Source organism: Alligator sinensis, unplaced genomic scaffold, assembly GCF_000455745.1.
Source record: "Alligator sinensis unplaced genomic scaffold, ASM45574v1 scaffold104_1, whole genome shotgun sequence".
NCBI classification, from domain to species: domain Eukaryota; kingdom Metazoa; phylum Chordata; order Crocodylia; family Alligatoridae; genus Alligator; species Alligator sinensis.
Window position 1 is genome coordinate 4192070 of NW_005841867.1, and position 17162 is coordinate 4209231.

Here is a 17162-nt window from a genome sequence, read left to right on the forward strand (position 1 = left end):
TTCCACAAATCACATCTTCTAAATCAGGGGTGGGCAATTATTTCAGCTGGAGGGCCACTTAATGAGTTTTGATGAGTTGTCGAGGGCCACACGGGTATTCCTGCCCCTTAACAGGTGCCGCACCCCCTGCTTGCCATCTTGGGACTGGAAATCCCACCCCTAACCCCTGACCTTTGCCACTGAAAGTCCTTGCCCCTGGAAGTACTCCTTTTGGGAGGGGGAATTGTCATCTTAGAATCGGAAAGCAACCAAATCATATACTAAAAATCCAACATCTACTATAACATTTTATTTTTTAAAAATACTTTTGTCCTGATTGACATGTGTTTGTATAGTGTATATGCAGACGATTGCATAATAGCTCAAAATAAAGTCTTATGCTTGCATATTGTTTGTGGGGAGATACGGGGGAGGGTGTCGGTGTGTGTGTAGGATTTGTGAGAAGTGTGAGGGGGTGTGGACGAGGGTGTGGGTGGGTGTGGAGTTTGTCAGGTTGTGTAAGTGTGTGAGGAACATGTGTTAAGGAGGGTGTGTGTGTGTGTGTGAGAGATGCGTGGGGGGTATGTGTGTATATGGTGGGGTGTGTGTGGGGGGCCTCCCCCCACATGCTCCTCCTATGGCACAGCTGCTGCTAGCAGCAGCAACAGGCCCTCAGGGTGCTCATGGCCCGCAGCTCTAATCAAGTCCCAGGAGCTTTACAAAGTGGCAGGAAGAGGGGCCAGGCCAGCCAGCTCCACTGCATGGGGCTCCCCATGGCTCATGTGCAACTCCTGGGATTTGGCTAGAGTAGCACAGTGTTGGTGGGGGAGAGCTCCATGCAACAGAACTGGTGGCCTGGCCCTGCTCCCTGCTCTGACATGCAGTTCCCAGGACTGGGCCAAGGTGTCAGGGAGTGGGGCCAAGCCAGCCCAGCTTCATTGCACAGGGCCCCTGCTCCTCCTGGCCGAGTCCCAGGAGCTGGACTTGAGCCACAGGGAACCCCACGTATTGGAGATGGGCTTGTCCCACGCTCCCATTGCCCTGCTCCGGCTCTACACTCCAACCAATCCCAGCCCCGGCATGGGTCCTGAACTCCCACTGACCTTGCATCCTGGGCTCTGCACTCCCACTGGCCCTGGCCCCACCCTCCCATCAACCCCAGCCCTGCACTCCCACCCAGATACAGCTTCCCCTTCACCTGCTGCCTCTTCCCTACTTGCTGTCTGGAGTACTGCAGCAGGGACAGGAGCAGGAACCACTGGAGGTCAGGGGAGCTGAGCAGTTCCCCAGGCAGCTGCAGCAGTGGCAGTAACAGCCCTGCTAGGAAGCTGTGTGCACTGGCCGGTGCCCGGGACCTTTGGCAGACAAGGGTGGGAGTGGGCAGGGCTCAGCCCCATGTGGAGTGCAGCAGAGGCAACCATGGGCCAGGCTGGATACAATTATTATAGTTTCATTGTTGTTAGGGTCAGAAGGGACCTCAATAGATCGAGTCTGACCCCCTGCCCTGGGCAGGAAAGAGCTCTGGGGTCAGATGACCCCAGACAGGTGCTTGTCCAGTCTCCTCTTAAAGGCCCCCAAGGTAGGGGAGAGCACCACCTCCCTTGGAAGCCCATTCCAGATTCTGGCAACCCTTTCTGGAGGGGAATCCCAGTAAAGAAGTTCTTCCTGATGTCTGACCTAAATCTGCTCTCTGTCAGTTTGTGGCTGTTGTTCCTGGTTATCCCAAGGGGTGCCCAGGTTATTGGTGGGTGCCTGCCCACAGGCCAGATAAAATCACCTGGTGGGTCTAATCTGGCATGTGGGCCATATTTTGCCCACCCCTACTCTAAATAGAGAGCCAAAAACTCCCCTTTTGGTATACACTCCCTTATTCAATCTTCTTTTGAAACTAAGCCACTTGTGGAATGCTATTCCTTCCTAATCTGGAGAACTACAGCGCCAATCCAAGCCTCATAACCAGTGTTCCCTCTAAGCTGTGTGGTATGCACAGCCGCGCAGGTGCACCTGGAAGTGCAGCATGAGCACGCCTGCATGGCCGCACGCGCCACACGGCTTAGAGGGAAGGCTGCTCATAACTGCAACATTTTTATATTGAAGCTAAATGCATAACTGAATTATGGCTCCAAAATGCGTTTACTTATACTAAAATAGTTTTGTCACTGCTACATAGGTTAGACTCACCATGATGCTGAAAAGATGACTTTACTGATCTTTGGCTTTTTATGGCTCAGGGCCCAAATCTGGTGCATGAGGTGGGGCAGCACTGCTTGATTTCAGCCAGGTTGGGGTGCCATGGGGCCCAAATCCTAGTGTGCTCAGGCAGTGCAGTTCCCAGTCTGACCTCCTGACCAGCCCCGTGTCATCTAGCCCATGGGGCCAAAACTGCGAGCACCACTAGTCTACAATATTTGCAAATCCTTTGAAATGCCACAATGAAAGATTTGGATGTTTTGAATGCAGCAGCACTTTGCTTTAGTTCAGACAGTAATCTTGATCACACTGCACCTGTGGGATGGCTGCTGCTTGGGTTTTACCTGTTTCTGTCCAAGTGTCTGCAATGTGTTTATGTGTCTGGACAAAGCCTTTCGAAGTGCGATCTCTGAACACTCTGCACACACTGAAAGCCCTAAATTCGATATGAAGCTACCTTGTCCTTGCAATTTGGAGCATCACGTCAATCAGTTCCACCATGAATGGGGTAGATGACTGTAGAAAATGATGGTGACAACCAGAAAGATGCATAGAGTGCACTGAACGAAAGCCTGTTGGGTAACTTGCCACTGTAACAATGGCTTGATCAATAAGAAAAATGGCTCAAGCAAACCTGCTTTGTAATCACTGACCATACACATAGAAAGAATAAAGTGAAATAAGAATAACTTGACTATGTTCTGGCACTAGTCTGAGGCAGAAGCTGTCACAACAATCTTATCCTCCAGAAGTTTCTTTATGCTTCTCTTAATGCTACCATGACTTCTGCTGTTTGGTTACTTAAAAAGCAATTCATAATGGCAATTTAAAAGAGCAGTTTTAATTTAAATTTCAAAGGGAAGTTTTAATTGCTGAAAAATAGTTGCTCACTAATAGCATAACTGCGCAGCAATGACTTTTAAAATTATTTTGTAGCAATGCTAATATTAACTGATAGCAAGAATTAGGAAACCAAGTGGAAAAGGCATACATAGGACACATTTGTTATTGAGTCATTTTGCATAAAAAGCAAGTTGAAAGCCAAGTGTGGGTGGGTGTTCTGTTCCTTGCCACACAATGTAGTGATAGCATTAGGTGAAAAAATCCACAATTAGCAAATGTAAAACACAATTTACCATTTGAATTTCTTCAGGTGACAGCTCATCTTCGCCTCTGCCATCTCCCCAAAGCCCAAAGTTAGTTTGGGCATCTGTCAGATTCTTCTCTGTAAAGATAAGCAAAAAACCCATACATCTGAACATCTTGCCATGTAGAGCTGTAAGTGCTGTTACATCATTTCCTAGTGCTGTTACGTCATTTCCTAACAATGATCAAAATATTATCTGTTATTTTTAGTTAATCAAAATTCACACTCAACAACTCTTATATGATGATCACGCATATAACAAAGCTGCAGGACTGGGAACAAACATGTATTCATGTGTTTACTTCTGTTGCACAGGAAAGAGCTATCTTGAAGTATGGAAATGAGGCACTGGAACAACTTCCAGGATATATCAAATAGAAGGCTAGACAGATTTGTACCTTCGTAGACTAACTAAATCACAGATGTATTGCACAAGCTTTTAGAAGCAGAGGACTTACTTCATCAGATGCTATCATCTCATATCATCAAGTATGCACACCAGTTTTTGCTGGCTCTTGATTTTTGCTAAAGATATGAAGCAGCTATAACAGTTACAAGGACATTTCCTCCCCACCCCCAAATTCTGCATTTTAACCAAAGTACATGCAAAATTTACAAAATGACATCATCTTCCAGAGAGATTTGATAGATCCTCTGATCTTCAATAGTAACTTCAGAACTTCATTTTAAATGAGATCAGCTCAGGAACCAACTTTTCAATCTACTTATTGTGGTTCTGATCCTGCAGCTGACTACACAAGGGTCTGCTGGTTTAGGATCAAGTTATAAGATCAAGTTCCATCCTATAAACAACACTGACAATTTGCTTAACTTTACACATCATCAGAGTAGCCCTATTGATTTCAAGAGGGCTATATTCATGAGGAAAGTGTCTATGTGGAGACAGTTCAGCCTTTTGATGCTTGACAGGACCAAAATGGTCCCTTAGGCCTGTAAGGCCTAAAACAGCCCTGACATAAGTAGGCTAAGAATGCATTCATGGAGTTATGTGATTATATGACCTGCTCCCTACAGAAAAAAGGGTCTGGTGCAGCTTGTTTTCTGCAAGTGTCCAATGACAGAGGCTTGTTATATATAAAAGGGTTTGTTATGGCGCATTCCACCCATATCTGGAGCAGATGGCTCCTGATACCAGAGAAAGGAAAGAAACAGCAATAAAGGGGAGACATAATTCAAGCTGTTGATGAAAAACAAAAAAATGCCTAACTGGTAGCTATGTGACTAGAGGACTATAAGTATTAGTACTCCTTTTCCCTACCCCGATGATGCCTGAGAACTGACGACATCTGATCTCTCTCTCTTCAAGGAACCTTGCTCGCTCTGGAAGCCTGGCCAGCTCCCAAGTCGCATATTACTAAGACTGGTAATATACAATTACTTGCTTGCTAAGATCGTATCTTGCTAAGATTACTGAAACTGCTAAGATTATATCTATATACATGCTTTGAGTTAATACTTTATAATGCTCAATAAAACTGACTTATTAAGGAGATAACTGGGTTCTCGTTTGGAGACGATAAATAGATAACTGGGTTCTTGTTTGGAGAAGACTGAAGTATACTTTAAGACAATACAATCTTGCTGTTTGCTCCCTCTCTAGTTAGGACAACCAGATACCCCTTGGTTTTTAGGAAAACATCTACACATCAGTTTATGGCAGGGGTGTCAAATTCATCTGGCCCTCTGGGTTGGACGAGTGGTGCAACACCAGTCCATGGGCCAGCTCAGCTCCAGGAACTCCATTCCCCACCAGTGCATGCCTGATATAGTGCCTGAAGCGCCTAGGCAAGAATCTGTGCTACACACAGTGTCCACTCCATCCGGTCCAGGACTCAGGGCTAGACAATGGGCTCTATGGCCTGGATCTGGCCCACAGGACTACCTTTGGCAACTCTGGTTTACAGGACTGAGGACTAAAACAACTTGAAGCCTGGTCATAGTTTATAGTTTCTGGTGTTATAGTTGGTTTCATGGAAAATGATTCCAACGTTACAAACAAGGAACTGTGCATAAACAGCAGAATCTGTTTCTCTCTCATCAAAAATAGACTTTTTTCTGCCCTGGAAATGCCTCAGCATGGAAGGGAGGGCCACCAACATGAATGGGAGCAGACAAGGTGGTGGCTACCCTCTTCCACCCCTCCTGATTGGCTGAGAAGGCTGCCCACCCATTGCACAGCTCTGTCCCTTTCCTCCAATCAGTGGTGAGGGGTGGGGCTACATAACAGACAGCCCTCTTGGCCAATCAGCACTGGGAGACAGGGCCACCTGGACCCCCTTGGCCCATAAGTGGCGAAGGGCGGACTCTCCACAGAAAGGCCACACAATTGGCTCTGTGAATGGCCTGTGAAAATCCCTTTTGTTCACCATGACGTAGGTAGTTCCCTAGTTATTACAGACAATATCCTATTCAGTTTTCACATAAGAAGTTGTTAAAGGTTTCATCTGTCCTTCTGTTCCTATTTACTTGATTTAAAGAAAAAGAGTAATTAGTTTATAGAACTAACTATAAAAAAGTAATAAATATTCCCATTTTTATCCCTGAGGAACCAATTACTTACAGTCACTGCCAACAGTGGGGAGAAACAGCACCTGTAACCAGCATAATCATTAATAAGCAAATATATGTAAGGTAAGCATTCATCCTCCAGGAGTTGATCCTGTCACTACAGCAGATTTCCTGCTTCTGGGAAAGCAGATCTGGGGCTTTCCTGGAGTTGCCACTAGTCTGATCTATAATTCATGATACATGCAAAGAGCAGAGAAAGAAAACTACCTAGTTCTTAGGTTTCAGGAATAAAGTATTCCATACTTCTGCCATACATTAGTTGTTTTAACTACCAACTCCTACTTCCATGCCAAAAATGAGAAACCTTCAAAGCTAACTGACCAATTCAAAAGCTATTTATTATTTATATAGCCTTCCATACACCAAATGTCCTATTGGTAATAAACAAATCAAAACTGATAATGGCTTATGCAAACAAACACCAGATAGAATAATTTGTTGCCACTAACAATGTATGTTAGGCACAATTTTAGTACATAAAAAGGTCTTTTGGATCAAAAAACAAAGTAATCTCATTTCTCTTTGATCTCTCCAGAGAACAGACTAAACCCAAGCTGTGTCACGGTGCTCCATAGTGAAATATTTATTAATCCATATGGTCTAACAAAGGGCAGGTTCTTCTAGTTCTTCTCAGAACTAATCTGTGTAGCAGAGAGGTTCCTATAAACCAGCCCAGAGGCTTTCATGATGGATTCTTCAGAAATGCAAGCATTTACCACTCCCCAAGCTGCTCATATCCCAAGGATAGTTTAGAACACTGTAAGATATTTTTTTTTATTTTTTGGTTATTATTATTAAAGGCACTTTTAAGAAATCAAAGGCAAAAGATTTAAACAGCCTTCCTAATCTTCAGCTGCACCCTAGTTTCCACTGCCACTATTGGTGATACCACAAAGGAAACTGTACAATTATAAACCAAACAGGATTTTTAATCTAGTTCTGTACGTTTGTTTGGGGTTTTTTTTTTTTTGGGGGGGGGGGGGGGGGGGGGAGATTGTATGGACAAATACAAATGTTCTACATAGAACTATATTCATACAATGCCTTTCTGAGTTTCGTCAAAGAATAATCAGCATCACTTATATAACCAAATACAATTTTTGCTACTTGCTTATAAACAATTAAAATTCACCTAATAATAAATTTCCTTCCTAGCACCATCAAAATCAAATCTGAAATGCACCAAAAGGTACCATAAATAATACCTCTTTGCTGCTTAATGTTGTGGTTCACATCTGATGACTCTAGGCAACCAAAGACTAGAGTCTCTTGTGGCATGGCACAGATTTCTGTGCTGAATATTATAACAATGTTCCCGATGATATGACTGCATGTTGTCCAAGACTGAAGTAGTGTTCCATACTCGGGGAACTACAGAGAACTGCTGAAGAAACAACTACGTTCTCTGTTGGCATGTATCAGAACTGTAAAATGCTGATAATGTGTTAAGGAAAATCATGAATACACTTTATATGCCATGTCTAACTTAGTATGAATATGCAGCATGAACTGTAGTGACGCAAACAAACCCTGTGGCTTTATTCATAGATTCATAGATGCTAGAGTTGGAAGGGACCTCAACAGATCGAGTCCAACCCCCTGCCTAGGCAGGAAAGAGTTCTGGGGCCAGATGACCCCAGCCAGATGACCCCAGCCAGATGCCCATCCAGCCTTCTCTTGAAGACCCTCAAGGTAACGGAGAGCACCACCTCACTTGGAAGCCCATTCCAGATTTTGGCCACCCTTCCCGTGAAGACGTTTTTCCTGATATCTAGCCTAAATCTGCTCTCTGTCAGTGTGTACCCATTGTTCCTTATTACCCCAAGAGGCGCCCTGGTGAACAGAGCACCTCCAATCCCTTGCTGCATCCCCCTAATGAATTTGTAGGCGGCCACAAGATCACCTCTCAGCCTTCTCTTGTGGAGGCTGAAGAGGTCCAGGTCCCTCAGTCTCTCCTCATAGGGCTTGTCCTGTAAGCCCCTAACCATTCAAGTGGCCCTCCTCTGGACCCTCTTGAGTCTATCAACATCCTTCTTGAAGTATGGTGCCCAAAACTGGACACAGTACTCCAACTGAGGTCTGACCAATGCCGCATTGAGGGGAAGTATCACCTCCTTGGATCTATTTGTCACGCAACTACTGATGCACGATAAAGTGTGGTTCACTTTGCTGATGATTTTGTCACACTGATGACTCACGTTTATCTTGGAGTCCACTATGCCTCCAAGATCCCTTTCTGCTTCTGTGCTTCTGAGAGGGTCGCTTCCCAGCCAGTAGGTCTGTTGGATATTTTTGCACCCTAGATGAAGCACTTTGCACTTGCCCTTGTTGTACTGCATCCTATTGTGTACTGCCCGCTTTTCTAATCTCTCCAGGTCTGCCTGCAATCGTTCCCTACCCTCCGGAGTGTGCACTTCACCCTGCAATTTAGTATCATCCACAAATGTGGACAGAGTACACTTCACACCTACATCCAAGTCACTGTTGAATATATTGAAGAGTACAGGTCCAAGGACTGAACCCTGCAGAACCCCATTGCCCACATACTTCCAGGTCGATACCGACCCGTCTACTACCACTCTCTGGGTGCGACTGCTAAGCCAATTTGCCACCCTCCAGTCCACGTAAACATCTGTCACAGCCTCTTAATTTATTTATGAGAATGGGATAAGATAACGTATCAAAAGCCTTGCTAAAATCCAAGAAAACAACATCCGCCTCTACTCCTGGGTCTAAGCATTTTGTGACTGGTAAAACGAATCCAGATTGGTCAGGCATGATCTACCTGCTACGAACCCATGCTGGTTTCCTTGCTGCATTATTTTTCCCACTGGACTCCCACGTATATGATCCTTCATAATCTTTTTAAAGACCTTTCCAAAGATGGAGGTGAGACTGACTGGCCCATAATTACTCAGATTCTCCTTTCTCCCATTCTTGAAAATAGGCACCACACTGGCCCTTTTCCAGTCCTCTGGGACCTGACCTGAGCACCACGAGTGCTCAAACAGCCGTGGCAGTGGTTCTGCTGACACCTGCAAATTCCTTCAGTACTCTCAGATGCAGCTCATCCGGGCCTGCTGACTTACAATGTTCAACGTGAGAAGAAAAACCCTACTGTGAAATTATACCTATGTCTCTGGTAAAATAAAAAAATTACAATATCTGAGAATTAATTCAAAAGTTGGAGCCCTCCCTCGGAAAGGGGAGCTCCCATTTCACCCTAACCAATCCAGTGCATGACACAAAACAAGACTCCAGATATGTTTTTCCTTTTATGACTATTGTTTAAGAATAAGATATAATAGTTGCTGATCGGATTACCAGAACTCCTTAGCGCACTTTGCTCCTTCTCTCACTGTTCTAGACACAGCAGGACCCTGAAGTCCCATTTAATTCTACTTTTGTTTCTCTCCAGACAGAATTTCAGTGCTATAATGATATTCACACTCTAACAAGGCTACCTTAGCAGACCAAGGACAGAACTAAAGCTGAGGAAAGCACTATTTTTAATGTTGTCAAAGAAAAAAAAATTCCCTTTGGGGTGAACCTTGAAATTACTTCTTAGGTTTCTGTTACTCAGAAAAGCATTCTGCAAAAAAAAAAATGTCCCAGTCTACAGCAAACTCAAAGGCTTTTTTGAGAGACAGATCGAGAGGGGAGTCACATCTCACAGGCTCAGGAGTGGTGTGTGAATATGATTAGAATCTAAAACTGTTGTCACTTCCCAGATATTAAAATAATTTAAATATTTAGAAGCAATGGAAAAATAAAAAGTTCATGAATTTTCACCTTTGTTTTCTTCAGAAGTAGGTTTTTCTTCAGATTTGTCTAAGGAGTTTTTTGAAACATTTTCAGGAGAAAAAGCAGCTTCAGATTTATTGCTCTTCTCGGGTTCAAGTCTGGACCTACAAGCACAGGAGCACATATATTAACTAATTTCATCCAGCTGGATTTCCCTAGAATGACACTAAGGTGTTAATCAAAGTTTACTTGCAGATACACTATATAGGAACTCAGCCTTGCAAAACTCATATGAAAATTAACCAATCAAAATACAAAATCTACTTGCCATCTTTTTCTACATCATTTGATAGTAAGAAAGAAAACAAATATTAGTTGACTCACTCCTAGAAAAATAAGGATATGAGTTAAGTACAATTTTGTAAGGCTGCAGTAAATGAAAACAATAGATTTCAATAAACTTCCTTTAAAACCTGGTATATTAAAATGTCAATTTTAGGAGATTATTTTTAAACAAAAAACGTTAATGTTCTGTAAGTTTTTTGCAGTAACGGACAGTTTGACATTACTTTTCAAGTAGTTTTTGCATTTGCATAATGTATTGTCAAATATCATTAAGTAGAAAAACACAAAGTCTGAGTACTTGGTTTGAAAAACAGTTGTTTTCCTCAGTATAGTGGGGCAGTCACTCCTTTCACCAGGCAGTTATATTTCCTGGGGCAAACTTGTCCCCACAGAAAACAACATACACAATAAAACAAACAAATACACAAGCAACAAATGGATAAACCAAAGCCTGTGATCCTTCCTCAGACCCTGAGAGGACAACTCTGGCTCTGCGCTTGCTCCTCTCTCTTGCTACCCTCCCTGGGGATTAACTCCCTCTAATCACCCCCAGCAGCTGGCCCAGAGCTCCTAACCCCCTGCAGCTGGGCTCTAGCCTCTGAGCCATGCACCTTCTTACACATCCCCCCTCCCAAGAGTGGAGTCTAGGATACACTCTTCCATTTTTTTAATCCTCCCACCCCCATTTGGGAGAGAAAGTTTGTATTTGCATGTGCAGTCCCAGGGCAGAAGCATATAGAGAAATCAAAAGGCTGCAGGGACAGGTACTATCTCATCAACTGGGGGTTGGCCTTCTGCATACCATTAAGCCATGTTAAAGGGGCATGGTCAGTGACCAACCAAAAATGGGCCCCTAGGAGGTAGTAGCAGTGGATCTCAACTGCCCACTTAAATTGGTATACACTCCTTTTCTATTACAACGTATTTCTGCTCTTGGGGGAGGAGCTTTCTGCTGGGATATAAAATGAGGTGTTCTCTGTCCTCAAACTCCTGGGAAAGAACAGCCCCCAAGCCTCACTCTAAGGCATATGTCTGCAATAAAAATTCCTTGTTAAGTCTGGGCTGCAGAGAACCAGCACATTGCATAGTAGCTGATTTACTCTCCCAAATGCTGTCTCATGCTTGGGTAACCACTAGATCCTTTACAGTGCCCCCTTCTACAGCAGGTCAGTTAGTGGGATCCCCATAGTCACTGACTTTGGTTTTTGCCAGTTGGTGCTTGCAGATGTAACCCCCCACCCCCCCACAAAAAACTAAAAACCTGGCGCTTTACTTTAAACTTGGCACATTAAATGCCAAGCCACGCGCATGCCCAGAAGGGGCAGCATGTTACTTCAACCTGGCTCTGCAGCATTTGTAAAGATTGGGCACTTTAATGGGGCCTTTTTGGCACTTCTATGTAATAGCTCATTAAATCAGCTTCAGCTAAAAGCATCAAAAGGCCCTGCTTTTTGATCACCTACGAAATATTTGCCATACATATTTCACCAATGATAGTGCAAAAATATCTTAATATTGGGATTGAAAAATAACAGCAATATATTTTATTCAGTAACTTCAGAGGTTTACTTAGAATTCTGTAACAGCAAATAAACTGCTTAACTACTATGCTGTGATATGAAGAATGTAAAGAACAGATCTCATGTTTTAAACATTTTGAGTACTGCTGAAAATCTGCTAGGTAATAAGAAACTAAAATAGCATTTGTAGTGTTAGCTTTCCTAAAAAGTAGTTAATTTCATATATGACCTGTACTCTTTTGCTGCTTAACAGAGTTATTGCTTGTGGTTCTTGCACAGACATTTTCTTTTAATTCTTTTACTTTAAGTATTAGCATAAATTGGTATATTATCTATGTAAGACATTGCTCAAATATAAGCAGAGATCAAAACTGGACAGAAAGCCTAATTTGATTGCCCTCAGGACAGAATATCTAAAAAGGTAAAAGAGAGGCAACAAGCATCTCTATTTGGAACTAAAATTTAGTTACAAGAAGTAGGGATTCAGGAGAAAGGCTTGCTAAATCTGCACAATAGAGAAAAGTCTAACATAAGCTTTAGTTGTTCATACAGTTCATATTATTATTCTAACACAATTAAATTGCTGATTTCCTAGATAATAAAAAATTTGTTTTTACTAAGACTTTTGTTTTTTCTTTAAAAATGTGTACGTTGTCAGAGATTCCAATCTGCACCTCGGATGAGAAGCTTAAAGTCTGAGATATGTTAAAAAACATAACCCCCAGTATGGGTGCCAGGCTGTAAGCATGCGAAAGCATTTTGCTTGGCACGTGCTCCTCAGGGTAGACAGTGGGGAAAGGGCCAGGGCTGTACAACAAGGATTGGTCCCCTCACGGTTCTCCTGCAATCCGCCCCTGGCATGCCAACATCTTACAATTCATGGTTGTGGGTGTTTTTGGCACTACACCCAAAAACACTGCTGACCTCTATGTTAAAACTTTGAGGAGGTAACAAGCATTAATGCCTGTTTAATCTAACTATAGAAATTTATATAAATGTCTTATTGCCTTTGCACTTCTCAACCCTTCACTTTGGGCAATTAATCATAAGTGTTTGGCAGAACTTTTTATCACAACAAGTGAAATCATACAGAGTCAAGTTATATTATATCAGAAACTTAAAATACTCAGGACCTTTGTTTAAGATTTTGGAATGTTCCTCAAAATTAAAATAAACTAGATTGACTTAATCTTGAGACCATACTAAAAGGTGTGTGTTAATTGTGTTAACAAGCATATATTTAATACCCACTAAACTGTACTAAATAAGATCTATTGCAGGATTGACTATTAAATAAATGTATCCTTTTATTATTGTAATCCTCAACTTCCAAAGTATGCTGATGTACTAGTTTTTCAATTAAAATGAATAAAAAGCTTGCAATGCAGAAGACTTTAAGAAAACATAGTTTAAGTGATAACACAGATTCTTATTCTCACATAAAATATACCCTGAAGTCCTGAGGGAAGTTACAAATCAAGTAGTTCTAGAGAAAAAAATGGCTTTTTCATAAACGTCATGGAAAAGATTGGTTTATGCCCTGTGATTTATTTATATTGAATTTTAATTTAAAAAGCAATTTAGCCATTATATTACATCTGCAATGTATATATTCTCTACTTGGCTAACATCTGTTTGTCAGTTCCCACACTTGAGTAAAATAAATGGCAAAGCCATATCATTTAGTCTTCTACAAACGTTGGGGGATTTTTTCACTTGTTGATTTTTTATGTGGGTTTTTTTTTGGTGGGTTTTTTCCCCCCTTTAAAATGTTATAAGACTGCTTAGAATCTAGAAATATTCCATGTTCTAGTGTAGCTCTTTTTCACTGTTCCATCTTTGTCATACATAAAATTAAGTTGTTCTCCTATTTGGATATGTGAAAAATCTTGGAAATAGGCTTCACATTGTAATTATAGAAAAAGGACATGGAAAGTGGAATAGCAGGGAACACTTATTAACCAATTAGACGGTTGCTAGCATCATGGGCTGCTTGCAGATGTGGAACCTGCTCCCCTCCCCCACAAACCCATGCTTTACCAGAAGCAGCAGCAAGTCAGTTCGACCCAACTCTGCAGGGACTCTGTCTGCATAGATCAGGCACTTCAGTGGGGCTTTTTGGTGCTTTTATGTAAAGCTGATTCAATCAGCTATTAGAAAAAAGTGCCAAAAAAGACCCACTAAAGCACCCGACATATACAGAGCCAGGCTGAATTAATGTGCTGCCTCGTCTAGGCATGTGCTGGGCTCGGCGCAGGAGCGTGTCGAGTTTAAATTAAAGTAAAGCATGTTTTGATTTTTTTTCCACATCTGCAAGCAGCTATGCTGTCCATCTTCAAAATTCAATATTAAAAACACTGAATCTGACAAGATAGTTCATCTAATGTGCAAGAATGTTCCATTTGAGTTTGTTTCTAGCTTGTAGTTTCACCTGGGGGTGCTACATTTCAACAGTTATGAAGAATTTCAGGGGGCAAATCCTAACTCTTCCATACAGCTGGTTTATGCCCTTCTGCAAAATAAAAATAAAACCGTTTTCCAGTATTCATTTCTAAGGGGAGAAACCTTGAGTGAATCTCATCATCATTGATTATAGATGTATTTCACGATTCTGAATGCAACATACTCCCAAGGGATTTAAAAAAAAAAAAACACCCTACTAGTTTTTAATTTAAATAACACCTGCCATGTTCAATTTCCAACACATAAAGGAGTATGACTTCTTTGAAATATGCTTAAAAATAAAACTACTAGTACATGTCTGCCATATAAAAACCTGACTAAGGAAAATTCAGGTTGGAATTTGCAAAAAAAAAAAAGAAGTGACAAACTTAAAATTGATAATTTGCCCATTTGGTTATTCAGTCTCTTCACATGAACAAAAGGAAAACTCATAGGCAGTTATCTTTTTGATAGCTGGCTGGAAAATACAAATTGATTTCTTTCACAGTGGTTTTGGGTTCCTTGAGAAAGACACGGCTAGATGTTTCAGAGGACTTGTAAAACACTGGGAAACTCTTCACTTCTAGAGCTTTCGTTTAAATCTATGCAATGTTGGTAGGAAGTAGAATCTGCTACCTTCTGCTAGCTATACAGCAAAACTACAAGGTAGTTTTAATCAGTCCTGATCACAAACACCTACCACCTAGCTAGTATCAATTTACACCATTCATATCAACTAAACAGAAAGATCAGAGATCAACAGATATAATATCTTGTACCATCAGCACTGAGGCATATTGTTGCGTCCCCATGCTGGATTATATTACATACAGTATCATACCTCTTATTTTAAAAAGGAAGAATTATGGAGGTAATTTCAGATTCTTAAAAGAGTCTCCCTATTTGTAGGTGTCAAGCTGGATTGTTAAAATAAGATTTTCCAGTTTGCGATTTATTCAAATACATTTCTAAAATCTACAACAAATGGTTATACATTTTAGCAGTGTGCATTTTATAATCTTTACTGTGCGTGAAAGCAGCATAAAACAATTTTACTATTGAGCCGTTAGCTTGCTGAGGTTATTCCATCTAAAACAATCTGCTCATAATCTGCTAATGAATAAGTGTATCCGTGAAGTTTATACTGTCCCATTCACTTAGACCACATCTATTCAGCAAATGAGTTTCTTAAGCAATCAGACAATTTCTAAGTAATGCTACTTACAATCTTTTCTTATCTACCACTCGTTTGACCCGGATGGCTCTCTGTTCAGAGTACAGTTTACATACTCCTGTTGAACATGGCAAGAAAACATACAAACACAACAAATGCAGTTAGCAGATCATGATTAAACATATATATTATTATGCTCTTAAATATAAAAACAACCAGGCTGACCAGATTGTATCATCAAATGACCATTCAATTCTGGACTGTTATTAATTTCTTGAAAAGGCATGCAATTAATTACTTTTTAAATAGTCTTCAACTAAATCCAAGACAGCTGCTCTGTGCTCCTTCACTTGTGGAGGCAAGACTTCCTTGAGTGCTGAAATGAAAAAGGAATCATGTTAGACTTTGTTTTGAAGTATATGAGAGTTCATGTCTTCAGTTTTCTAGCAGATGCTCTTTAAAGACAATTTCACATTTACAAACAGAAGACATTACCAAACAGAATTATTGATATATTTTAAGGAATCAAAAAAAGATATTCATGAGAGCAAATGATTTAGAAGAAATAAAACCCAACAGGAAACATGTAATTTCTCTGTTCTATCATTGTGGGTATATCTACACGTGAAATTAAGGCAAAGCAATAAACTCCAGAGCTGTTTGAGCCAGAATAAACTGCTCCTGGGCATACTGTCTACACGTGCACCTGGGACCGCAGAAATTTGAGCCAGGGAGGAGCAAGCCCAGGCTGGCAGAGGGCACAGGGGATCATCCCTGGGTGGCAGCAGCTGGCAGTAGAGGAGCTGGCAGGGTCATGAGGGTGCTGAAAGTGTGGACCCATGTGGCTAGGTGACAGGTAGGAGTCTGACACTCACCTGGTGACCATCTACATGTGTGTTTCAGTGGGGTTAATTGCTTTGCCATAAAATAGTACAGCCCCCAACAGTACTATCTTATGGTGGAGAATTAGTTTACCATGTCCTAATACTGGTTCACATGGAGACGCTTTACCCTGGAGCTAATTAGTCTACTCCACAGTAAAGCACATATGTAGATGCCACCCTGTGTGTTGAAATTTCCTGCAGGCATGCTTCTTATGTGTGTCAGCTACTTGTGTATTATAGAACAGACTTGTGCTCAAGCTAAGCTTGAAGAGAGAAAAAATAAAGACTTATCTATAATATTCTAAATCAGGGTTTGGTAATCTATGGCCATCAGGCCAGATTCAGACTACAAAGTAACTGAAGCTGGCCTACAGCAGCATGGAGGGTAGGCAGCATGAAGCCTGCCCAATGTATTCCCCTTCTGTTGCCCTGCACAGAACTCTCAACATACACCCCCTGATAACACTTCCTGCTACTCTCTCCCCCGATCCTGCAACAGGTGCTGCTTAACCATGGCCATCAAATTCAGCCCTCCCCATGATTGCTGGGGACAGGAATTGGCAGAGGATGGTGGAGGTGGCAGCAAGTGGCCCATGGCCTGTGGTAGTGGCTGACCTGGACATTACCAAGAGCAGGGCTGTCCAGCTTTTATGACCCCAGGGCTACATGCCCCAGTGGTAACACCTGGGTGAGCTGCACACTGTGTGGGCTACGGGCTACTGTGCCTCACTGTGCAGACCCTCTCTCCTGCTGCTTTGTGCACACAAACAGACATACTGCACAGCCCCCCCCCCCCCCCCCCCACACACACACTGCTGCACTGGGCAAGCATGATTTCCCCCTCTCCCCCTGCAATGCATACCCTTGCAGGAACCTGCCAGTGGTGCTGGGTGTGAGCATGATCTCTTCCACTCCGCATGGCCCCAACTCACCTGTGAGCTGCACTACACTGTCCCACCCCCTGGGTAAGGGCAGGAAGCAGCTGCCAGAGGAAGGAGGGGGAGCCCAGAGACTCTGGCCACTGTTGTAGCCAGAGGAATGGAGGGACCAGTGGCTGGGTGAGAGCCTGTGGGTCACAGCTTAACCCCTCATGTGGCCTGTGACTTGCCACCAGCACAGCCCTGACCCAGATACTTCCTTGCTATCCT

At 42.3% G+C, this 17162-nt stretch overlaps 1 protein-coding gene across 1 annotated transcript in view; it reads right to left on the reverse strand.

Annotated features, from left to right (window-relative positions):
* Positions 1–17162, reverse strand: part of STX18 (syntaxin 18) — a 47712-nt gene that overhangs the window by 14307 nt on the left and 16243 nt on the right. Inside the window, exons 4-7 of the mRNA XM_006016778.3 lie at positions 15429–15506; positions 15182–15248; positions 9698–9813; positions 3306–3394 (exon numbers count right to left, since the gene is read on the reverse strand). Of these exons, the coding sequence (XP_006016840.1) occupies positions 3306–3394; positions 9698–9813; positions 15182–15248; positions 15429–15506 (350 nt within the window). The remainder of the gene's footprint in view (positions 1–3305; positions 3395–9697; positions 9814–15181; positions 15249–15428; positions 15507–17162) is intronic.